The 25,391-nt window shown below is 44.9% G+C and overlaps 1 protein-coding gene across 1 annotated transcript in view; it reads left to right on the forward strand.

Moving 5' to 3' along the window:
* Positions 1 to 2,959: 2,959 nt before the first annotated feature.
* Positions 2,960 to 25,391, forward strand: part of LOC146855554 (uncharacterized) — a 421,570-nt gene continuing 399,138 nt past the window's right edge. Inside the window, exons 1-4 of the mRNA XM_085653381.1 lie at positions 2,960 to 3,143; positions 19,606 to 19,693; positions 19,782 to 19,885; positions 24,491 to 25,071. Of these exons, the coding sequence (XP_085509507.1) occupies positions 19,646 to 19,693; positions 19,782 to 19,885; positions 24,491 to 25,071 (733 nt within the window). The 5' untranslated portion in view covers positions 2,960 to 3,143; positions 19,606 to 19,645. The remainder of the gene's footprint in view (positions 3,144 to 19,605; positions 19,694 to 19,781; positions 19,886 to 24,490; positions 25,072 to 25,391) is intronic.

Below are 25,391 nucleotides of genomic sequence, written 5' to 3' on the forward strand. Positions count from 1 at the left end.
TTCACTATGACATGGAGGGATTGCATTCCTTCCTAAACTGAGTTAGTATGTCACGAGTCTGTACCGTGTACGGTTCGTGATCCCATAACAGCCACGTTTCCTGGGTCCATGTGTAACTGGTTAGACCAGCCCTGGTTAGGTCTCGTCTAGCGACGCAGCGCAATGTGCTGCTCTCTATCGGTGAGATCTATTGTTGTCGACTTGAAGTCAGAAGCGGGACAGGACCTGTGCACGTGCGTACTGCAAGACATGAGCTGTGCACGCGTACGGCTCGCAGCGTTATTACAACTCCTGCTGGCACTACAAGCGTGCACATCTCCTGTCTGTGCGCGCCGCACTTACGTAAACACGTGTGGCCAGCGTGTAATTAAATCTACAATCCCCAGCTACCCTTGCATGCCCTCCAGTGTCAGCCAGCCATGCGTTGGAAGGGAGAACCAAAGGATTTCAATTGTGAACGCATTCGTGAACGCGTATTACGGCGTTAGATTAACTTGCAGGAGAAAAAACAAACAGACTCACGTTTTATTTTCTAAAAGCTTTCATGTCAATTGCAAGCAAACCTACCACACCCTGCACGTTCTAGCTCGCTAGAAGCATTCCGTATAGCTGCTTTTAAAAACCCTGTCCTTATCTCATCCCCCGCACGCTGCTGGTTGGGCCCGTACCTCAGTTGTTGCTCTGTTCACAGCCGGCAGCTCCACAATCTCCACAGCCCACTCACAGCTGCCTCTGCCTCACCTTCGTCTATGGCATGGTGGTGCAGCAGTCATCCCCTGCCAAGTCCCAGTTTGTGGCTAGGCTTCGCAATCGCGTCGCATCACCATTGCCCAGCGCGCCCGGACAGCCAATGTGCACGCTCACGGCGTGTCTTCTCTGGCCATCTCAGCGTGCCCGGACAGGCAATGTGCGCGTACAACTTGTGGCGTTTGACCACAGCGCGCGCATGGCACGCGTTCACTTCCCTCCCTCGCGCACAGCAGATGGAGCGGCCATAAGAGCAATGTCGTTTTACCTCCTTGCAGGAGCAGATTGTGACAAGCGATGTCCACGCTTCTGCTTTGTAGCAAGGGATCGGTTCTTCCTGCAGGTATGAATGCAAGCGTAACATATAGACTTGAACTTGCGATGTTGCCTTGTTTTCTCCAGCAGTGGCGTCGCCGGGACATTTCTATCCGCACACGGCGCTATTGGAGCAAGGTGATGTGCCAGTAACCATGGCTCTCTGCCATGGCATATTATTGGGTAGAGGAAGGCGCTAAAAAATCAGCATTTACCGAGCATGGATGACTGCACCACCTATATTTGTAAAGCGCACATTAACAAGCATGGGGGCACTTAAAAGAACTTCTCAATAGTTTACACGATGTCTCAACCAGAGTTATTATTTAAATTAGTCTAGTTGTTCAGTTTGTGGTGTTAGGCAAGCAAAATACTTTTGATTTAAAAGGGTGTGGGACAACTATCTTTCATGAAAAGGTTTGTTTTGCGCTGCACATCAGCTAAGTCACTTCAAAGTATTGGAACAGAAACAAAAAAAGCATTTGCAATGCAATGTATCTCGCATTTGTGAGAGTTTGAGCTATAGGCATTGTAAATGACAATGACTTTTATTTATGTGTTGGTTTTTAAAACATATAAATAAAAGGCATTGTCATTTACAATGCCAATAGCTCAAACTCTCGTAAATGCGAGACCTATTGCCTTGCAAATGCTTGTTTTTTCCCCCTTATAAATCTGGGAGTAGCTGTCTTATCTGACCCAGGATAAAACAGTGACAGGTGGCAGCTATGTGACCTTAGGGGGTCACAAACACCTAAAGCACTGCAGACCAAAGCAAAAGCAATGACAAACAATTGACAGTGCAGCTCATGACCCTCAAATGAAGGGGCAGTATTTCGAAGCGTCCAGAGTGTGTTTCCTGGCTCTGGCACGGCAAGCCCCTGTGCCCGAGAGTGGTCCTGGCCACCCGTCCTGTTGCTGCACGCGTGGCTCCTTCGTATTAATGTCACCTGATGACTACCTGTCAGGAAGGACGCCATATTTTAGTTTACTTCTCTTACTACGGAGTGAGGCCCATTGTAATCGAGGCATGGTGTCCAGTTTTTGCAAATTGATGTGAACAAGGACAACTTTTAGAACGCAGTGGGCTGTGAATGAAGGCACAGCACTGGAAAGTGGTGCCCCAGATGACATACATGTATCGGGTGGCTTTATTTAGTTACCATTGCCCTTCACTCCATCTTTTCATTCAAATATAGTCCTTCCCTCCCCACCCCATCGTCAACATCATGCACCTGACGGCCAATCACGGATCAGCATATCAGACCAAGGGACACACGAGTTACAGAGTGGATCTTAGTAGACTAGGGGGACCAGGGGTCCCGCATTTGCCGGGACAGACCCTGTTTTCCACCTGCTGTCCCCGCAGATTTCGGCAATTTTGGCTCATGTCCCAGTTTTTAGAGGACGTCGACTGAAAACAGTGAAAGACACTGTTTAGGTGTTCTAAAGCTGTGCTAGTTAGTAGCTGTTATAAATAATCAATTGATGATGGTTTTAAAAATTACATTTTGCTTATTTTCTTAGTGCCTCTTCTGTATTCCTGTGTTGATGAGAGCTGGCCTCTGCGCCTCTCAGTTAATGTAAAATTGCAAAATGTAGCGGTTTTTGGTTCTCAAGATCTGGTCCCCCTATAGTAGACAACCATCATTTGGAGAGCAAACGTTTTTAAATGTCTGTGTGCATGTTTCTACATATTCGTTACGTTCACTGTGCACCTCTGGTGGAGTTGCACTTAAGCAGAAAAATAATTGATTTAACTGAAAATATGCACGCGCCGACACTCCGTGATCTTAGGGGTCCTCGCCGGCGGTCACCTGCAGAAATCACAAACGAAAGAATACAAAATAGCCCAGCTTGCATTCGTGAGTGTCAGACAAAAAGGCAGCATTTCAAAGCCTGGGACGGGTAACCAGGCAACGAGGCTCGACCTCAAACTCCGAGCACAGAAACACTGGCGGCGACCGGCGCGTGAGAGAGGCTCTCAGCTCTCCGGCTGCGTGAGGAGACCGTCACTGGGGGGGCATTGCAGCGACCATTCCCACCACGGGACACAGGAAGAGCCTTTCCAGGTACCTGCTGTATGTACACTTCTGTATTTTCCGAGCGCCTCAAACAGAAATGCTCTACAGACATTGAACATGGGAACTGCACCGTGAATGACTCAGTGCAGTTTTCACAGAGCTCACAGGAAGACCATGCCCCATGTGAGCAGATCGTCCGGTTGTGAATCATGATTCGTGCATTCTGGGAAGTGTGGTCTTGCATGGATAACCCGCTCGCTATCCCATTTTCTCCAGTAGCTGAAGTTTAACGCTCGCGTTAGATTTGAGTGGTCTTCCGGGCCCGGTTGGTTACTCACTTGCATCGGGTTGTAATTGTACAACTGTTTGAGTATGGCCGGGCGGTGTTTGTCGTGCGTGGTTGGTATAGTGTGTGGTATAATGCAGCGTGCGTGATGGAAGAGTCTGTTTGTCGTACTTGGGATAGGCACCCGACAATCACGTCGTGACCTTTCACTGCATACCGACACAATTGTAGTTTTGCTTTTCACATCATGTATACATGTTTACTTACATTCTGAAGGATACCCTCGCCTTGCCGAACTCTTCCTTCCCCTGTGGGCCTCTGCCAAAGTTGGAGTCACCTAGGCATTTACCAATGGAATCATCATTTGTCTGTGACTTTCTTCTTCTGGTGATACCTGGGCCCTTCCATTCTGGACATAATAGTAATTACAAGGTCCAGTGGATTTATTTATTTGTTTATTTATATACAACTGTGGACATCACCCAAAGGTGTTGGAGAGCTTTATAATAAACAGGTTTCTTTACAAGAGATACAAAGTTACAACCAGCTGCTAGTTATTATCATTACAAGAGGCACATAGTATCTGGTCGCAACATACAGATAGTTTCTAGTTTCCATCATTCCAAAGGCACGGACTTACAGATTGTAAGAGGGGGTACGTATTGTATGTAATAGCAGCAATGCTAGATTAGGTGAGACAGGAGTAGTGCATTTAGTCTCAGTCTTGGGAGAGCAAATTATCTTGGTGGGGGGGGGGGTTTGGTCTAGGGGACAGCTGGGCAAAATGTCCTTGTAGGAGAAGCAGGGCACGAGTCAGGGGTACACGCGGATAAACGGCGCCCACCCACTATTTTCACCGGGTGGACACTGTCTCCCCTGCTAAGAAGTTGGGCCCCACAGAAATATGTTGAACTTGTCCAAGTGTCATTTTCAGACACCGGGACACGTTCAGCAGCTCCTGCACGTTGTCTGCTTTTCATTCTCAGCAGCAACGTGGGGGGCTTTTTTTACACCTCCAGCTGTGCGAAAGATAAAGGCAGAAGTTAAGGGGCCATCAAGCCTTCTTTTGATCGAGTATGGACGGGAGGAGGCCTGACAGGAGAGGAAACAGAAGCACACAGCTTCTTATCTCGTCACAGATAATTGAGAGATGCATGCTTTTTACTTTTTTCAGTCCCTGTATATAAGTGCATGCACTGTAAGAATGTCAGATGGTCTGTCCCAGTATTTACACAAATAACAATACAAATAGCACTATTTTATTTCTTTTATAGTGCTACTCATCCTAATGCAGAGTTTTCCAGTGAGGTCACTTCCTGTGATGCCATGTGGCATGCCACGCATCATGAAGTCATGCGCTGTGTTGGCACGTGTCATGATGTCACTTGCATACTGCCAAACTTGGTCAGTCTCGCCACTTCTTTTTATAGGACCTGCGCCCTGAGGAGAAGGGCTTTCAGCGCTGTTTTGAAGATCGACAATGAGGTAGTGGTGCGGAGTTTCGGGGACAAGAAGTTCCATATCCTAGTTGCACTACTCGAGAAAGATTGTGACCTGAGTTGTGCCTTTGTAAAGGTCGGAGGTTCTAACAACATTGCTTGAGCATTTCACAACAGTCTGGAGCCTCCTGAAAGCCTCAGTTTGTTTATTTGGTAGCGAGGAGTACATGTATGCAAGGTCTTCTGAGTGAAAAAGGCAGTCTTATGAATCGCCCTAGCTTCTATGGTGAGACAGAGAAGAGTGACAAGCATCAGTAAGATATGGTTGTTTCATTTCTCCCCATAGACGAAGCATGTTACTTAATGTAGAACTGAATTCAAAGGGGTGAGGTAGGTCTTGGGGAGACCTGTTAAAAGAGAATTACAATAGTCGATTCTGGAATGAACCAGTGGTTGAGCAAGATATTTCAGATCTTGTTCAGGAATATAGTGGCAGATTCCTAGTTGATATCGCGCACTCCTGGCCATGGTGCTGATTTGGGTTTGAAGGATAAACCTTTTATCCAGAGTGACTCCCAGAGATTTGGCACTGTCAACGATGATGGGTTTGCTGTTGAGTGAATCCTTCCAGGATTGTACAGACGGTGATGAGTTCGAAGAGGAAATGAGGAGCAATTCAGTTTTGGAAGGGTTCAGTTTTAGGTTGTGGGAATTCATCCGATCTTGAACTAAGTTTAAGGTGTTAGCAAGATGAGAGTTGCCATTTGTGGATGAGACCTTTAAGTAGAGCTGGGTGTCATCAGTATGATGGTAGAGGATCCCGACCTTTCTTAATAGAACTCCCAGAGGTTCGATATAGAGGTTGAACAGGGTAGGAGCATGGATAGAACCCTGTGGAACTTCTTGATCGGCGGCCTTTGGTAAAAGAGAGACAGTTGTCAATATTGATTCTCTGTGATCTTCCCATGAGGAAGGATTCATACCATTTTAGGCATTGTCGGTGTGGTCCTAACTAATTTTGTTTTAGTGTGTCTAAAAGCCTGCGATGATTTACTGTATCCAGTGGCGTCACACGGGTTGGTGTCACCCAGTGCGGGTAACTCATGGTGTCACTACCTCACGACTTACCGCATGGACCTCCTCCGCTCCGAGTCCGCCAGTGGACACAGTTGGCAAATAACGGGACCATACAGAAGCCTTAGTAACATTTGTAAATGTAGGTCCTATATTTACAAAATGTGCCTGTTAATAACAGTGTGATAATGACTCATTAATCAGGTTGTACAGTGGGCTACCTGCTAGTCAACAGTTTATTGGAATTTATAATATCATAGGTATGGTACTTTGTACTGGTGTGGTGTTCCCACTATCCAGCAACACGATATATCAGTGGTCGAAGTGGGGAAAAAAAAGTAGGGGAACTGTGGGCGGAGAATCAGAGGGCGGGAATAACCCAAGGATTGGATCAGTGGGCGGAGTTAGAGGTGTGGCCAGAATGCGCAAACATCCCCATTTTTTCTATTTGTTTGGTTTCACTGCCCAGTTATATCAACCAATGGATACACATGATTTAAGGTTATAATGAGTTATTGACAGTAAAATGTATTCACAAAGTGGGATATGCTTCTAATCACAGAATGTCCCCAAATACGATAAAATGTGGAAGCACAAGCCATTTGTCTCCAAGCCATGGAGTTTCTGTCATCAGCACTTCCCCCTCTTCCAAAACAGCAGTTCAAACATGAATGGCTAAAAATCCTAGTTTTCAAATGCTTTCTAAATAATAATGGCTCTGCCATATTTGCCTCATAATGCAAGATCTGCAGCATGATCTGACCATTTAAATTAATACATTGTTTGTAGCTCAAACGTATCAAAAGTTAATTAAAAATGTGACTTGTGTTGCTGCGGAGTAGATGACAGTTAATAGCTCACTGTTCTATGTTAGGATTTTAACTTATAAACTGCAAGTAACAAAAGGATCTCTCTGACAAAAGCAGTAGCCCACTGGCCTATTTACATTATGTGCACTTTGTGATATGCATGGTACATGTTCTTTGCAGCAGGTACACTAACCTTCTGAGCTACCTTTCCATGAGTCAAATCTTCCATTAGACAAAATTCCGATCTCTATCTAGGAAGATCATCATTAGGCTTTATTTCGATATGACAAATATCTTAAAAAGCAGTACAAGACATAAGAACAATAAAACAATAAAAGGAGCCAATACATAGAAAATAACCATACAATTCATACAACGCATGGCCCCAATAAGTTAGGTAAAAATACTTTAAAAAGCGAATTAAACAAGATACGAAAGCCTAACTGATCTAATGCGCCAAGCCCATCCTAGGAACTTGGCTAAACCGCAAGCAAAGAGAGGCCGAGGGTCGTTTTTCAGTATACGTAGGGCCTCCTTGTGATATCTTGTTCCAAGTTCTCTACAGAGTGGTTTAAGCCATCTGTTACGGGGAGCTACGTAGGCCGGACATACAAAGAACAAATGCGGGACTGACTCTATCCTGTCTTCACAGAACAGACAAGAAGAAATTGTTTGGGCCGGGGCCTTCCATCTAGAGGTTAGATCCCCGACGGGGAGTAGTCCTATCCTAAATTGGAAGTACAAAGCCCTGTCCCTACGCTTTGTAATAATATCCAGATATGGTTCACCAAAGGGCATGTCTTTTACCAAAAGGACATCCAAGGTGGTCCTGCACAAGTTAGCATTTCTACTCCTGCCATCAGCTACCCAACTCCAGTAAATTTTCTTCAGGACGGACTTTGGGGGAGCAGTTCTATTGTCCCAAGCATCACCAAGGCCCAAGTTGATAAGAAGACGCTTTACTTCCCTCAACCAATGGATCTTGGACCAGCCGGGTGACCCCAACACATCGGTTAGGCCATCTGCGTAGCTAGACATTTCTGGAACTCTCCAAATTCTCGCCCATAAAAGAAGGGGGCGAAGCCTAGCCTGATCACTAATTGATCGAGTACCCATGTCTAAAAGCAGTGGGAGGGTTGGGGTACTATAGGGGAGCCCCATTAAATCTTTGAAAAATTTGCTCTCTGAGCGGGATAACTGATCAGCCTTGTGTACCCCCCAGAGTTCGGCCCCATATAGTGCTGCATTAACACCCCTTGCCCTGTAGATGTCTAATAAGGGTGCAATAGGTTTTAGGGATGATGCACGTTGTTCCTTAAGAAGGACGCCCACCACCCTCTTGTGAGTCAGCAACATCTTTTGGAGGTGGCATTTCCAACTCATCGAATCACAGAGGCGAATGCCAAGGTAGTCGAACTCGGTGACCCTCTCGAGGGAGACAGAATCTAGGGTCGGTGAATTGGCTAACTTTTTCGGTGGGTTAAGAACCAGATACTTAGTTTTCTCTGTATTAATAACTAACCCCCTTGCATCACAGAAGGATTTGAAGTTAGTTAGCAGGCTCTGCAGGCCGACCGGGGTTTTAGAGATCAGGAGGGTATCATCTGCAAATAGGAGGGTAGGTATTCTACTGCCAGCCAGGGAAGGTGCGTCTGCTGAAACTTTCAGCAGATGCTCCACCACTCCATTTACATACAATGAAAACAGAGTGGGGGCTAGGACATATCCCTGGCGTACCCCTCTATTACAGGTATTCAAGCTGTTTTTTGTCCCTGATTACCCCACCTGATCTGTGCAAAGTTGTCGGCATGCAATTTTACCAAAATGTTTAGAAGGTATGGTGGGATGCCCAAGTCATTAAGCACACTCCAAAGTTGGCTACGTGGGACCAGGTCAAAGGCAGTCCGCAGATCTATAAAGGCAAGATACAGGCTGCCTTTGCCCAGTGCAACCACTTTCCAGTACAGCATCAAAAGACGGAAAGATTGCTCTATCGTCCCCATACCTGATCTAAATCCGGCCTGAAAGTCAGAGAGAATGCCTTTTTCCTCGACCCAGTGTAGTATCCTACCCAGAACCACTTTTCCCGCCACTTTCTGCGAGGAGTCTAAAAGGCTTATGGGTCGGTAATTAGCTGGGTCGGTCCGGCTCCCTTTTTTGAAAATTGGAACGACTTCAGCGCCTTTCCATGAGTCCGGGAAAGTTGCCCCATCAAAACTAGCGTTCAATAGGGCAGCAATGAGTTTTCCCCACTCCACCGGATTGATGCATAGCAAATCCCCTGGTATGCCATCCGGGCCTGCTGCTTTGTTGGGGACTAGACATTTAATCGCCCCTATCACTTCCTTAGCTGTGAACAGGTGCTCATCGTTAGGTTCACAGGATACTGAGGGGTACTGTTCTAGGGAACTTGGCCCCCTACCCGGGACCACTGTATAGAGCTGGGAAAAGTGGTCAAACCACGCGCCCTCTGGTATATTACATGTAATTAATGAGTTCACAGGTTTATCCCTAGCTCTTAGTAGGTCCCAAAAACCCTTCGAGTCCTTCCTTAGGCTAGCGGCCTTCAGGTCGTACCAAAACTGGTTCTCCCATTCTTGCCCCTTGCGACACTGAACAGGGCTCTATTCTTGGATTTCACCGCCTTAATTAGTTCCCTTTTAGCGTCTCGACAAGCAGGTGAGAACCACCCAGCATTACCCTGCGTGCCACCTCTTTTGTTAAGCTTTTTCCCCGCATTGTGGGCTAGAAACAATTCGCCTAAGGTGCACGTGGTTTGGGCAAACAGGGTAGAGACCTCCTGCGCACTGATAGAGGGAGAGTCTAAACGTGGAGGGATATTTGCCATTATAGAATTTATCTCCAAGATCTTTCCTTCTTTACCAACAATATTATTCCATTTCAGGCGCCTTCCACAATTAGAGGGACACACTTCGTGTGTAGTTCTCCACACGTGTGGAATTAGGGATGGGGAATGTCCCAGCCACAGAGGGGACAAGGACAGGGACAGCGGGTTGTGGTCACTGTCAATGGACGGCAAGACCGCCATGTCCAGCAAGTGAGGCCACAAACAATAGTTCAGCAGAATATAGTCAATCCGTGAGGAATGCCCTACTCTGTTGAACGAGTGGGCCCCCAATTGGTCTGAATTAGACCTACCATTGGTTGCTCTGAGGCAATGCTCCAACCAAAGGGCATTAAGATCGATGGCACTTTGATTCCATCTCCTGATTGGCGTTAATTGCAGCGATGGAATACCTCTCCTAACGTCATCATCTCTATTGCCCAACACATCGTCCACAGCAAGGGATTCGAACGTGCAGTTAAGGTCTCCAGCTAACATAACAAAGGAATCAGCTTTAACATTTCTTAGTTCCTCGTCAATGCCAGTTGATGGCAAAGTGGACGAACCGCCCCGTGCACCTCTGACATAGATGTTAAAAATTTTGAGCACTCTCCCTCCACATGATCCTCTCACTGTTAGTCTCTGGAGATCAGGAGACTTCATAGCTATAGATTTAATGGAGTACCGCAAGGAGATGCTTACCCAGATTATCAACCCTCCCGAGGGACGCCCCTTCCCTCCATTTGGACGTATGGCGGGGACAAAGTAGGTGGTGTAACCCATCTTGTGTTGTGGTTCCAGGCACCAAGTTTCCTGGAACAAGCAAATCCCAAACGATTCTATCAAAACATTCCAATCTGGTATGCCTATATTTCGAGCAAGGCCGGCTATATTCCAACCAACTACCTTCAATGGGACACTAACACCCCCTTCCTGCCCCATTGCTAATTCTCTTGCAAGAGGGGCACTGGCGGAGGTCATAGCCACCTCGGTGATTGACAACGCCACAGCCTCTATAGATAGAATGTCCCCCTCCAGTGACTCCCTACTAGGCAGAGACGGCTCAAGTGCTTCGGAGCAGGCCAACAATGTTTGCCCCCTAGAGGTAGTAGGTAAGGAAAGGGTACTAATGGGGGACCCCCCCGGCTCCACTCCAAATGTTAGGCTATCACTTGGTGTCTCCCCATGTACCTCGACATGCATCTCCCGTGTTGGGCAGATTGCATGTCAATAACTTTGCAAAAACCGACTGCGCGGCTGGCATGGGGTATTACCAAGTAAACTAGGTTGGGAGAGACTTCCGCAAGTCTGCCTGCCGCCTCTAGCCTCCCACATAAGGGGTCCAACTGACATTAATCACCAGAGTCATCATGACATTTTTATTGTTACCGAAAATTGCTGGAGGCCAGGAAGGAGGCAGCAAGAGCTTTTAAAACCATAATATACTTGCAAAAATGATGCCTCCACCTAAAGTCAGCACCTGGTGCGGTCACACCGGTTGCACCGCCCTAGAGCTGGCCCTTCTCAAGGGCCCTCCGATCTCAGTGACAGGGTCACTGTTGTTCTAGGGTGTGCCGCTTAATAGGCCTGCCCGCAAGACTGGAGGTGAACTTCAGTATGAATAGTGGTGGACAAGCCTTGAAGGTTAACCTACACTTGTCATGCTAGGGTCCACCTGCTGGTGCTACGACACCGGGGATTCTAATGTCTTGCGAAGCCTTCTAAGGTCTAGCATGAGATAGTGCTCTCTCAGGAGAGTGGTCTGGCGGACTGGTTATTAAGGCTGAACCTGGTTCCCCAGTTCCAAATTCAGCAGCTCTGGCCATAATGCCACATCCTCTCCCCCACTGAACACCATACTGCCCCACTGAGAAAAACTCAGACTGCCTTCAACTACAACCCAATTGTTGCCAGCTATAAACACCTGGATGCGGCTCAATATAAATTACGCACTGGGCAAGAGCAATATGTGGCCTACAAAAAAAAAGTGACAGCATCCTGGAAAAAGCAAACAATCATAGGGAATGAAAATTTTTGCAAACCATGTGAAATGTAAGCAGGAGCAACATGGTTACCTTAACGCTTTTACACTCACTGTTCAGAAATCAGTAAGTGCTTTTGCCTGAAAAGTTAAGGACATGACAACAGGGCCCTGAATGGGCCCATTTCAATGGCCATTGCTTATATCCTTACAAAACGTAAGCAGTATTGTAAAAAGAGACAACATCCCTAGATGCAGAGCATTAGTACACATTTTGTTTTTCAATCCTCACATTGCAGTACCTCCAGGATTGGTGCACTAGTTCCAAGCCTAGGGAAAACAAAGCCAAGACACCAAAAATAGCGCTTCACTGGCAAACTCTGTAAAAGTGGCGCTAATGTGTTTGGGTGTGAATAAAATCAATCTGGCCAGTTTGTTACCACTCTGTCTTACTTTATTTAGTTATTTATTTTTCATATTTTTAAACTTTTATTCCCGATGCTGCACTTTGGAATTAATTGTCAGAAAAATACGACATTGATTTCCAGCAAAAGTGATTTTCTTTTTTGGATCCATTTCACAGGGGAGCAAATAAAAGAAAGAGAGGAAAGAGAGTGAGAACCCCGTCTTGCAGTCACTGTTTTCAGTAAGAGAAGAACTGCCTCGCTAGCAGGCGAGAGTCCTCAGCATGTACACAGAGCTGCTGTGCCTGAAAGTCGTCTTTGCAGGCCTCCCGACAGCTCAGAAGATGGGCCCACAACTCGTAGAAGACGTCATCAGTGATCAGAGGCAGGCAACCTCGCTCCACACTGCCTCCACGCTCCGCCCTGCGCCCTGCTCAAGAAGTCCCAAAAGTCACTCACTCACAACAACACAGAGCACAGGCAGCATAACCGCTTGACCACCACCCATGATCATTAATCCATTGGTGCCGGAGAAACTCATCTGCTGTGTTGGTGGCAGACAGGGGGGATTAAGTCGGCGGCTAGTTTAGGAATAAAATTAAATTATGGTGGCCCAGAAACCGGTGGTCAAGACAGTGCCACTGCTCCTCGTCACTCGTGATGCTGCTGCAGGCCAGTCATGCGCACTTTTAGGGCCCAATGCGCATGCAGGAATGACACCAGCCGCCTGCACCTGGGCCTAGAGAGGCGCGCAGGCGCGGCCGAGGAGGAGACAGTGCGCACTGCGCACAGGCACCTCCTCCTCCTGAAAGGTTAGGTTGCTCTGCACACACCGGCCCTGTTGGTGTCACCCCATGTGAGGGTGTAACCCGGTGCAGTCCGCACCCCCCGCACCCCCATAGTGACGCCTCTGACTGTATCAAATGCTGCCGACAAGTTGAGAAGAATAAGAGGGCTGGAGATCCACAAGTCTAGGACTCAAATAGCATCATCGACAACCTGAAGTAGTACTGTTTCAGCACTGCTTCCTTGATGGAAGCCAGATTGGAATTTGTCCAGAAGGTTATTGTCTTTGATATGTTGAGTGAGTTCTTCATCTACACATCTTAAGAAAAGGTGACGCTTCCTATGTGCTTTCTTGTCTGTGGTTTGCCAAGTTTGTTATTGCCCATAATTCAAGCAAAGAAAACGAGCTGCAGTGTTCTAGTTTGGGAAGTAAAAGACAGCATAACTGGGGTACAGTGGACCCCCTTTCCCATGAGCTCTGGCGCCACTACGCCTGATGCACCAATGATAACCGCTAGGTGCTGCTTTGGCATAGGCTTACCTGGCCTAAGAATCTCACTCTGAATCACAGGAAGTGCAAGCCCATGACAAATTGGGAGCTTGGATGACAGATGGGCGTGCAGGGTCACTTTTTAGATCGAAGTCTACCAGACAGTGCAGCTGTCTGATTGCTAAGGACTTCTTGGGGACATTCTGAAAGCTGACCTAAGAATGCATTCCGACCATTACTTACCATTGACTTTGTGGTTTGTAACTCACATTAGCTTGCTTTCTTTTTGATGTCTTTATTTGTTTTAGGCTGTCTAGTATGTCTTTGTCCCTCCTGTGAAGCACAGCCTTTTTACTGTATTTTACCATAAGTGATCTCTTTCTGTAAACAGGCCTTTAAATTTTGTTCTTGTCATATTTTCTGTGCATTCAAAGACAGAGGTCAAATGTCAGGCTCTGTATTCCGAGGGAGCTTGGTGTTGACTTTTCTTTCTCTGACTTCGAAGTGAAAGGATTTATCTCACAATCTGGAGGTGTGGAAGGAAATGGTTTTTTTCTAGCACACAACAAAATGTAAATGTCTGTAATTGAACTGTGCAAATATTTCAGAATATATACAAATTAGCAAAGCATAAGTTAAGCACGTTTTTTGTAATTCTGAAGTGTGCTGAAAACAAAGATTTTGATACGTTCAAAACAAATCAGTATTCTAGGTGATGTCATTTCCACACATTATCTTTTGTGCACTGTATAATTGTATCAGTAAAACTGTATGTCTGTGAAAATGTAATTGTGATTTCAGTTGAAAATGTGTTGTCTGTAATGGCAGTGCCCTTCCATACCATGCCTACCCCACTCTACGCCACTCCACTCTAGGACACAGTAATCCACTCTGTGCAACTCTACACCCCTCCACTCTATGTGCATCACCCCATGCCACTCTAATCTATGCCACTCTATTCCACTCTACACCACGCCTTTTGAGGACACTCTACTTCATTCTGCGCCACAGCTCTCTATGACACTCTAGGTCCTTCCACTCTAGGTCCTTCCACTCTAGGTCCTTCCCCTCTAGTTCCTCCATTCTAGGCCACTCTACTCCACGCCACTCTATTCTATTCCACTCAATGCCACTCCACTCTACGCCACTCCACCCTACTCTTCTTCACTTCACTGTACGCCACTACACCACCCTACTCTACTGTACCCTACTTTACTCCACTCTATGCCACTCTACCCCATTCCACTCTATTCCACTCCATAACACTCCACTCTGACCCCTACATTATGACCCTTCACTCTACTCTCCACTCTACGACACTATACTCCCCTCCAGCCCCTCCACTCTACAACACTCTACTCCACTCTATGCCACTCCACTGTACTCCAAGACACTCCACTCTACTCCTCGAGATTACATAACACTCCACTCTGTGACACTCCATTCAACTACAATCCACTCTACAATACTCCTCTCTATCTAAGTCACTCCACAACCCTTCACTTTATGCTTCTCCTTAACATGTTACACCACTCACTCCACTCTACGCCACTCCACTACACTCCACTCCTCGCCATTCTCCTCTATGCCTCTAACATTTAGCCCTGCTGAACAGCAGCCACGCTGGTGCACAACATGACTAAAACACATTGCAAAGGCAAGACCTATAGTCTTTGCCAATGCTTGTTTCCTCAGACAGCACCACCATGCCCCTTTAAGAAACACCTCTCCATTGGCACATCGCATTCCCCTGCAGTCAACACTACTCCGCCTTTAAAAAAACCTTCCAGGCTTCCCTCCGTGTGACTGTCACAGCACCACAAGCATTTTATATGTTACAGATCCACACCTTTCAGAAAGTAGTCCAGGATTGGACTGAAAAGTAAATAATTATGTCGCAAATCCACTGACCATTCACAGTGACCTCACACCTGTTGAGAAATAGCCCAGACTCCACTTGACTTCTCGGCTTGCCCAGACTCGCCTGGCTTTTTCAGCCCGAGGGATACTCTGCCTGATTTGTATATCTACTTGCCTGTTACTGGCTCTGCTTCATCTATCCGGAGGTGAGAACCCCCACAGGCATCCCTGAGTGACAGGTGTCCAGTATGCCCCAGTCCTGGGCTTTTTAAAGGAATTGCTTGTATCCCGTAGGCCAGTCTGCTACTGGATGATATAAACTGTATCTTTTTGATTATAATTTTGTTCTCTGTATTTTGGAAGACATGTAGCACACAGCCCAGTATTCTGCTAAATCCAGAAAGCAGGGCATCTTTCTTCTGGTTTGAAGCTCTTTAGTGGTTCCATTCAGGGCCAGCTTTAGCACTGGTGGTGCCCAGTGTGACAATCTTTGTTGGCACCCATCCCTCTGTTGTATTCTATCTATTGCATATTTCTATGTTTGCTTTTACCCACTCAATGCCCTTCTAGTGGAATGCTTCTGCACTATGATGTACTACGGAATGTTGGGTGCTGGTTGAAGATAAGCCACAGTTATGATGGGGCTGAGCTGCCTGCTGGCTGCTCCTGGTGGGGCTTATTCCAGGATACTTAACATCTTACAATAAATCCTCTTGAAATACTTCAACCTGTCTGGACTACATTACTACATCTTTTTGGCGACGAGTTGATCTTACCTACGTGCTCAACCAAAGAAGTCAAGTTTCAAAAAGGCAACTAAAGATGCTGTTTCAAGAAGGTAACTAAATAGTCAAGTTTCAAGAAGGCAAGTTATTTTAAATCTACTTCAATTCATCTACACGTCAATTCAAGAACTCTATATTTCAAGAAGGCAAGATTTTCAACATTCATCAAACATCAAGCAAAGACTCTGGCTTCAGAGCCCCACCAGTGACCATCACACCGGTCGCCCTTACCTGTTCAAGCCAGATTCTGTTTCAACATTTCATCGACTCCTGTGTTTTCTCAACACTTTCAACGAAAATCTACATTATTTCAATCTCAAGTAATTGGTTCCAGCGCAAAACGAAATATAAATATACAAATAACTGTGCTTCACCAACTTTAATATCTACCATCCAAGAAATACAGTAAGGATTTGCCTAGATATTACAGAGTAAAGAAAGCTGTCTACAAAGTAACGCGATAATTAATTCAAGAACAGATGAAACTTGTTCAGATTATGTCTTTACGAAAAGATGTAAGTCATTATTCAAGCTCCTGCCATAAATGTATGAAGCTCAAAAAAATCATAGCCAGCCCAACTGATGCCATCCAGTGTTTCCGAGTTCTTGTTATGAAGAAAATCGGCAATTAAGAACTCTTGTACTCGATTTCATCCAATCTAACCGTGAGTCTATTGCTGGTGTGCCTGTATTTGTATGCGCGTACCCTGACTCACCGTTTGTCAGCGGAGGGATCCTTCTTTGATGCAGGCATTTTTAGACTGATGACGTTGTCGAACTTCCATGTGTCCCAGCGTAGTATCAACGCGTCATCGTCACTCAGCGTCTTTTTAGTTCCTTTATTCTCTAACTCTGGGAGGACTTTGAGGACGTCATTGCGCAAGTTTGCACAGCGTCAAGCAGCCATTTTGTGGTGGTGTTCCCATGGTTAGGGGAACACAACCGAGCGCTAGAAATACGTTCTTTGGAGGTCTGCTTTACACAACGGAGCTCAAGTAAAACGTTCATAGGAGGTCGGCTTTTTATTTAAGCCGCTGTGCATGCGGTTCTACCTTATGGCATCCAGTGCAGTGTTTTCTTGTGACGTCTCCCCTCCGTGGGATCGTCTTCTCAACAGTGAGGTTTTCGACTGCTCAGTGACAGTGAGTACCGACGCGCCGTCAGCCACCCGGCGGGACGCAAATAGCGTGCTGCCATTTTGAAGTTCTTCATGGTGTCCATTTCTTTTGCCAATCACACTACTTTGTTAATCACTATTTATGCGCTTGCATGGATGTGCAATGTGAGGCGTTTAGAACGCAGAACAGGTTCTGTCAACGGGACGACGTTGTAGACTCTACAAGGTTCATCGATGAAGGTGGCTATAGTGGACTGTGGGTACCAGTTCGTGTTACTTTGGTGAGTGGCGTTTTGTCTGCCTTTGGACATTATAGAAACATTCCTTCATTACAGGTGTTCCAATGACTCAAAAGGTGCACACTCTGCATATTTCTGTTGCCTACGAGGGAGTCATTGTCATCAAGTTTAATTTGTGTGATATACATTTCGACAAACATTACTATACTATTATTGTATTTTACCTTGTTTTATTTCATCTAGTGTCCACAAGTTTCGGTGTTGGAAATTTCAATTTATCTCTATGATAGTTGTTTGAACCTGGTTATGGGGTTATGCCCTTTCAAAATTTCAATTTTCAATTTCAATTTCAAATTTCAATCTACTGGCATGTACACTGTGATATTTAAACGCACGGTTTTACATCTTTCTGTTTTACAGGTTTGCAGGTTTTCAAAATTCAATTTCTCAATTTTTCTCTACTTTTCAATTTTGTGCATGGAAAGTTCCTTGTACAGAGTTTGCATGGTAAACGTTAACATGCGTGCAGCATTCTCTGTAGGGATTGCACATATCGATTTGTGTACTCAATTATCAATGTACAGTTTGCATAGTAAACATTTACATGCGTGCAGTATTCTCTGTAGGAATTGCACATATCAATTTATGTACTCAATTATCAAGGTATATGCATGCGTCCAGTATTTCTTGGTAAGAAATGTGTATCTATATCGATTTATCAATTTGCATGTATTCTAGTTGTAAAAGGTCAATATTTCAATGTTTTTCAATTTGTGACCTTTTGAGGTTGTCAATTTGGGTTGTTTCTTTTCAACTATTCAATGTTTTTCAATGTTTTCAAGGTTGTCGATTTGGGGTTTATCCCTCTCAAGGTTTCAATGGAATTTCTATCGAGCCGTGCTTTTTCAATGTGTTTCCATTTTATTAGGTTTTCTCTGTATGGGTTATATCTCTTTCAAATGTTCAATAATATTCAATTTAATTTTTTAATGCTGTTTTACAGGGCGGTGTGAAGGATCTTTTGTTTATTCCTCTGCCTCTCTGTTTGATATCTTTCTATTCTCTTTCTCGTTGTTTAATGAAGAAGGGAATAAGAGTACTTATTTGTGTTTCTACATTCTGGTGGTTTTCTCTTAGTCTTTCTATCTTCCTGTTCCTTTTGTGTATTCGTTGGAGAAGGGAAGAACAGTACCTATCCTTCCAGTCTAACTATTCCTTTTGTTCCTTTTATGTGTTGGTTTGATGATGGACTAATAGTGCCTATTTTTGTGTTTGTACTTTTCGGTTTATTTCTCAAGTCTTATTGTTCTATTTTCTGCATTTTATATTGCATTGTGTTCTCAGAGAAGGAATGTGTCTGATTTTTTTCTATCATTTCTTTTCTGTATTTTCTGCATGCTGTGCATTGGCTTCTGTCACATCTGTCTGGCCAGTAGGTGTGATAGAGGGTAATGATTGGTACGCTTTTTCCTTTGGGTGTTTCTATGTTTCTATGTTTAGTTTTTCTGTTGTGGAAGAAAAGGAGGTATGTTGTATTCTATCTATTGCATATTTCTATGTTTGCTTTTACCCACTCAATGCCCTTCTAGTGGAATGCTTCTGCACTATGATGTACTACGGAATGTTGGGTGCTGGTTGAAGATAAGCCACAGTTATGATGGGGCTGAGCTGCCTGCTGGCTGCTCCTGGTGGGGCTTATTCCAGGATACTTAACATCTTACAATAAATCCTCTTGAAATACTTCAACCTGTCTGGACTACATTACTACACCCTCCCAAAAACCTCCTCCACAAATTCCCTCTCTACCACGCTCCACCAGTGCTCCTCATCTCTCCATAGCCTCTTTCTCACATGCATTTCATGTGTTTTATAGCACTACTAATACCAGTGTAAGGTGTCAGAGAACTTTAGATCACACATACATAATACACCTTTTTCTCCCTACACAGACTTGCTGACACATACACACAGATAGTGGGATTGTGGGAAATTAGGCACAATGTTAGTGTTAAAAGCTACATGTACAGATTATTTTGTGCCAATTCCTGCCCCCACCCCAACTCCTCAATCCAAAATTATGTCATCAGTAGCTCTCCACAGACCCTCATTTAAAGACTGCTTAGGTTACTGTATAGTCAAACGGATAAACTAAACTATGTGATATGCTCACGGTCAGATCTTTTATCTGGTCTAATTTAAATGATTTTGGTTCTAGTTTACCAAAGGGCTTTACCTATTCAGTGTCTTTGGGGAAATGTGTTGATACATAAGGGCACTGGTTCATCAGAAAGCTGAATGAATGCCTTTCCTTCAGGTGTTCCCTATATTTCCTCCCATTGCCCAAATAAGGCACAACATAACTTGCTTAACATGCGATTCTAATATTGGTTGTTTTCAATTTCAGATTATCTAGTAGTTATTTGGGACTCAAAGATATTTACACAATGCATTCTGTTCTAATCAGCACGGGGCCCGTCTTTTTCTACGACCAGGTATTTATTTCAAACCAAAGCAAATATTGAAATGTCTTTTTCGAATGTACATTGATTCCTAATTAGAAATTTCTGTTTTATAATTCAGCCGAAAACGAAAGCAAGTAAACGAGCCAAGAAAATGCCGGAGGAGCTTCCTGCTGACGTGAAGTTCCTGAGCGTGAACCCTCGGATTGCCGGGTTTTTAAACAGGTGAGGGGGAGGAGGGTGGAAGTGTGGGGCGGGGCCGTCTGCTTTGGGTATGGAGTAGCCTGTGTACATTAGTGCAATCATCTACCTAGCACCGAAAATCTTAGATTGTCTTTCTATGAGTCTGTCCATTTTTCTTCCTAAACCCAAACTTGAGGCCTTATGCATGCATATACGTCAGTATGTCTCATGCAGTTGTCAGCAGGTAGGGGCACCCAACACTGTTTTTTGCTCGGGAGTCTGATTTGTGCATTGCTTGGTTTCTACTGGGAATGTACAACTGCAAACCCCAGACTACAAATTAAAACCCGGATTAGGTGTGCTACTCACACATGAAAGGGGAATGAAGGAGATCTCAGCTATAGACAGCAAGGCATTCTTTGTTTGCTGACTCCTAAAGTGGGCTTAGGACATGCCAAATAACCTTTTAGCGCTTGCAAACCGTTTTACTGTGGGAATCCAGAGGGTTTGCGACCGCTAAAACGTTCAGCTGTATGGCCTTGCATGCCACCTTCATTTTGCTGTTGAGTAGGCGCCTTGGCCTCACGGTGTGGCCCAGCATCCTGCTGGATGAAGTGAACACTTTTGTGGATAGCTGAGTGTTTTTGATACTGTGGGAGATGAGTACCTCTGGAACACTGCGCCCAACTTTTACACATTTACTTATTTATTTATAGTGTTTTATAAAGCATGAACATGACCAACATGGTATCGGAGCCCTGTACAAAGAGAGAGCTGATGAGGGTTGAAGTAGACTGAAGCACCTATCTCTTATGATACGCTGTACATAGAAGTAGAAGAGCAAGGCACAAGAACAATAGGATGAAATATAAATAGGGTGAATTACAGTATCAAAGAGTTCTTTTATGACACGTTTTTCTAGTGGTAAGGCTTTAACTTCCTTTTTGAAAAGCCTGAATGAAGCAATAATTCTCTGTGAGGGTGGTAAGGCATTCCATATTTTTGCAAAAGATCCGGCAGAAGTGTGCCCATGTGTTTTCCTTTTTTTAATCTGGCTGGTTCTAGTGTGAGGGATTTTGCACTTCTAGAAACCCTTCCACCTCCTGATAGCTTAATCCTATTCGCCATCTATTTAGGACCAGAATTGTATAGCGCTTTGTGTGTTATGCATGCAACCTTAAGTTAAATCATAGCTTCAACTAGGAGCCAGTTGAGGGCTCTTAGTGATGGGGAAATGCGATCATAAAGACGTACTGGTTAAAAGTATTGTCGCAGCATTTATTGTCGCTTTCATAGGGGCTCAGCTCGCTTTAGGTAGACCTATGAGGGGAAACGACCTTTACATCGCAGTGATTACACCACTATGCCATTACAACACAGTCGTTACAACGACCGCGTTGCTAGCACGCAATGCCATTACTACGCAAATCATTACATCGACTTGCAGTAGATGTCGCGCTAACATTAGGAATAGTATATTGTACTATTTCAACACCTTCCCTACTGTTGCGTAGGCTGGAGTTGTAATAGTAAATTATATATTTCTAATGTCAGCGCGCCATCTACTGCAAGTCGATATAATGACTTGCGGACTTGCGTAGTAATGGCATTGCGTGGTAACAACGCGGTCATTGTAATAACCGCGCTGTAATGCCACATGATGTAATGACTTGCGTAGTAGCGAGTTATAGCCACCTATGAGTGTGGCATTTCATAGTCCAGTGATGAGAGCATTAGAGATTGACCTGCCGTTTTGAGGTCCCCTAGCGGTAAAAAGAGCTTTAGCTTTCTTTGAAGGTTCAGCTGTAGGTCAGTGCTTCTGGTTGAAGCTTGTATGTGAGCTTGCATGTTTAGATTTGAGTCTAGTGTGATGCCTAGTGATTTTATGGAGTCACAGATGGTTGAGGTGCAGTTTAGTGATTTGAGGTTATGGGTTCATAGTTGAGGTTGTTGGGCTCTAAGGAGTGTACAGAAAAGAATGAATTTGTTTTTCAGCGAATTTAGTTTTAGAGGTTTGTGTGCAAGCCAGTCCTGTGTTTTCCTCAGGATATCATCCAATCTCCGGATATTCTTTTGAGCGGAGAGTTTGATGTAGAGTTGAGTATCATCAGCATACATGTGATACAAGATTTTCAATTGTTTAAGGATTTCTGTGAGTGGGTCCATGTATTGTTTGAAGTATGTTGGTGAAATTGTTGATCCTTGTGGGACGTCCCTGTCAATGTCTGCTACCTCAGGCTAGCGTGTTATCAATTTTACCTCTTTGTTGTTGGTTCTGCAAGAAGGAGGTGAACTAGTTAAGGATGGCTCCTGATAGGCCCATTCTGAAGACAGTATCAAACACCGCTGATAACTTTAAATGTGTTAGGAGACAGGATTCATTTTGGTCTAGTGATGTTTGTATATCATCTAGGATGTTTAGAATGGTGGCCTCAAAATTGTGTCCAGGCCTGAAACATGATTGGTGTCTGTCTAACAATTCAACATTTTTTATGTGTTTATGTAGCTGATTGTGTGTGCATTTGTCTACCAATTTATCTACGAAAGGCAGATTGGACACAGGTCCGAAGTTGTTTAAGTCTTTCTGGCAAGCGTCCATGTGTTTTTTAGTAGGAGAGATACTTTCCCCATCTTCAGGCATACTGGGAGGGATCCTTGTTGGAAAGATACGTTTACAATTTTCGTGCATAGGGGAGTGACAGATTGGTGGCTATCTTTCTGTAGGTGGGAGAGAATGGGATCATTAAAGTGCGTGGTAGGTTTAATTGACAGAATGGTTTCCTGAATTTCTCCCTCAGACAGAGATCTGAAACTGTTCCAGAAGGCTCCACTTTTCCTTGGGAGTGTTGGGGTGTGTTGATCAGTATTCTTGCTATGTGCTGTGAGAGCGGGGTTGATGGAGTCACTAGGTTGGGCACTATCTTGGCTAGGAATAGAGTTGTGTAGTTTAAAGCATTTGCATTGAATTTATCTTAGAATAACATCTTGAAGATGTGTTTGGTACTCTGAGGCTTTGTAAAATGTCTGAGGGAAGTTATTTAATGGGGAATGAAAAAGTGTTAATTTGTGAACAGTCAAGTCTCATAGTTCAATCTCCAGAGTCCGAATCCTAAATTCATCATAAAGATTGTCTTTCAGTGAAGACAATCGCACAAACAAAAGAATCAGAAAGTTATAGTCACAATCCTATCAAAGGAATGGACTTTTATCTTCAGTGTCTTTTCTTAAAGATAAATGGGTTCTCCTGTATCCCAACGGATGGATGCACTAAGGACAAATGGTTATTATCCCACTTTCCATTGAAGGAATGGCAAGCTCCCATAGACCAGTGCAGGGTCCTTTATCCTGTAAGGGAGAAGAGGAGCACTCAGTGATGACTCCAGTTCTCCAGCGGATGTGCACCATGGATCTGAATATACTGACACATACGGGTATGAAGGGCCCGCCCGCCCCCCCATACTCTCCTCTGTTCTGCCACTCTGTTGGTCGACAGCATGGTTGTCCTTAGCCTTGTTTTTTGGGTCTATAAGGATTGGTGAGTGGGAGGTCCACCCCTCTTGCAATAAAGTGGCTTCGCCGTCCTCTCTACTGTGTGTTTGGGCATGGTGTTTGGTGTCCTGATGCAGCCCCAAACATTATGTCGTATTCCTTTCAAATACCTTGTCTGAACTCAAACGCTAGTATATATGGGAAGCAAGGATTTCCTTGCGTGCTGCACACAGGTAAGGAAATGTGGGAAATTGAGGAAGATAGGCAGACGAACCTCATTTTTTTGTTTGAATCTTTTTATGACTTTTTTTATACATATAATGCATATTACAGTCATGCAGCAAATGTGTGATGCGTATGTTATACAATAGTAGCAATGAGTAGCACTAATGCAACACCCAAAAGATTAAATGATTATCATATATAATGAATACAATTTAAAGAAAAAGAAACAAAACAGAAGGGTGGTGGATAGGGGAAAACAACAACAGAGAAGCCAAGATAAGGACCAACGGGGGTTTGTTTCCTCCCCCTCATAGGAGGGGATCAACAGAGGGGTCCATGCCATAATTTGACACGAAAAAAAGGAAAAATGTGCATCAATACAGAGGAACAGTTTACAAGAGTAATGTGGCAACAGGTACTATAGTAGGGGGAATGCATTCAGGCAGGATGTCGGCGTTCTAGTCTTCCCTGTGCAGGGTGACACCTAGGCAGGCGACATAGTGACCACACCGTCATCCGCTCCACTCAATACGCATGCACAGACGTCACCCAAAGATTACACTGACACATTCGCCCAGCCCCGCGGCACGCCTGCCCAAACCAAACCCATTGGGGGCCTCCCCTCCCCGAGGCGCGGCCTCACGAGAGAGGCGGAGCAGGGGGGGGGGGGGGAGGCTCCGACGGGTGGCCACTAGAGGGCTGCCCTGCTGATGTCCCCCTGCGTGGGACGCGGGCAGCGGCACTCATATGTCACCAAAGCTTGGCAAGGCTAAGTTGTCCGGGATAAATAAGCTTTTATCATACATGTGCATGATACATTTCACCCCTCAATACAGATAACAACTGAAAGAATAACATCGTCCACTTAAAATGTTATATCATGTACAGGTGCTCTGAAACAAAGTGAAATGTTCATGTTCTCTGTTTTATCAGCCTTGGCAAAAGAAGAAAGTCTATCAGCGTAGGCGCAAACGTGGAAAAAGGTGAGGTGACGCAAGGGAAAGAGGATGGAGTGCGAAGGGAGAAATACTCAGTTCTTCCTGAAATAGTTAACTCTACCACCTTAAGGCATGCCGCTGAGGACTGTCACCCCAGGCCTGTTCCCGCGGCACCACTCATCCCAGGGGACGACGATCTGCAGATGAACCCCTTCGATGAGTATAAATACGCCGCGCCCTCCATCCTCTACGAACTGAGCAAGATGCTGCTTCTCTTTGCACGCTTCGAGCTGGTGTTCCCCCAGGGGCTAGTGAACGTGCTGAGCTACAGCTGGAGAGAGCTCACCGAGGGCACCGTGTACACCAAACGACACTGGCAGTCCTTGGCCTACCAAGGAGTCAAGCCAGGCATGCCCCAACTCTCAGAGGATGTCGAGGTCAAGCAGGCTGAGGTGGAGGCTCCTGAAAACACCGAGCACAGTAGGATTAAGAACAGGAAGAGCATGATGCCAGGAGAGGCTTCAAAGGATCGAGGGACTCAGGATGCTGCTCAGAGCAAGCCCGCTGGAAGCAAAAGTGAGTACCTAAGAAGATGTAAAGTATATTGAGAAACAGAACCTTTTTTGCATACTTGGTTATTTGGATTTTTGCACCTCCTAAAAACTAGAGCTATGCATGTGCCATTAAAGATATTACCGAATGTTAAAGGTACAATCGAACCATGTCAGTTCTTGATGAAACAGCAGCTTTTCTCTAAGTTTTATTGTCATATATATCCATTTACTCCATTTTGTTTCTGTTTATTGTATGTACTTGAGGGCGGATTGGATTTGTTTGAAGTATATACATGCATCCAAATGGTAGTACAGTCAGTCTCTAAAGACACAAGCCTTAAC

This window comes from Triturus cristatus, chromosome 4_1 (assembly GCF_964204655.1).
Source record: "Triturus cristatus chromosome 4_1, aTriCri1.1, whole genome shotgun sequence".
NCBI lineage: Eukaryota > Metazoa > Chordata > Amphibia > Caudata > Salamandridae > Triturus > Triturus cristatus.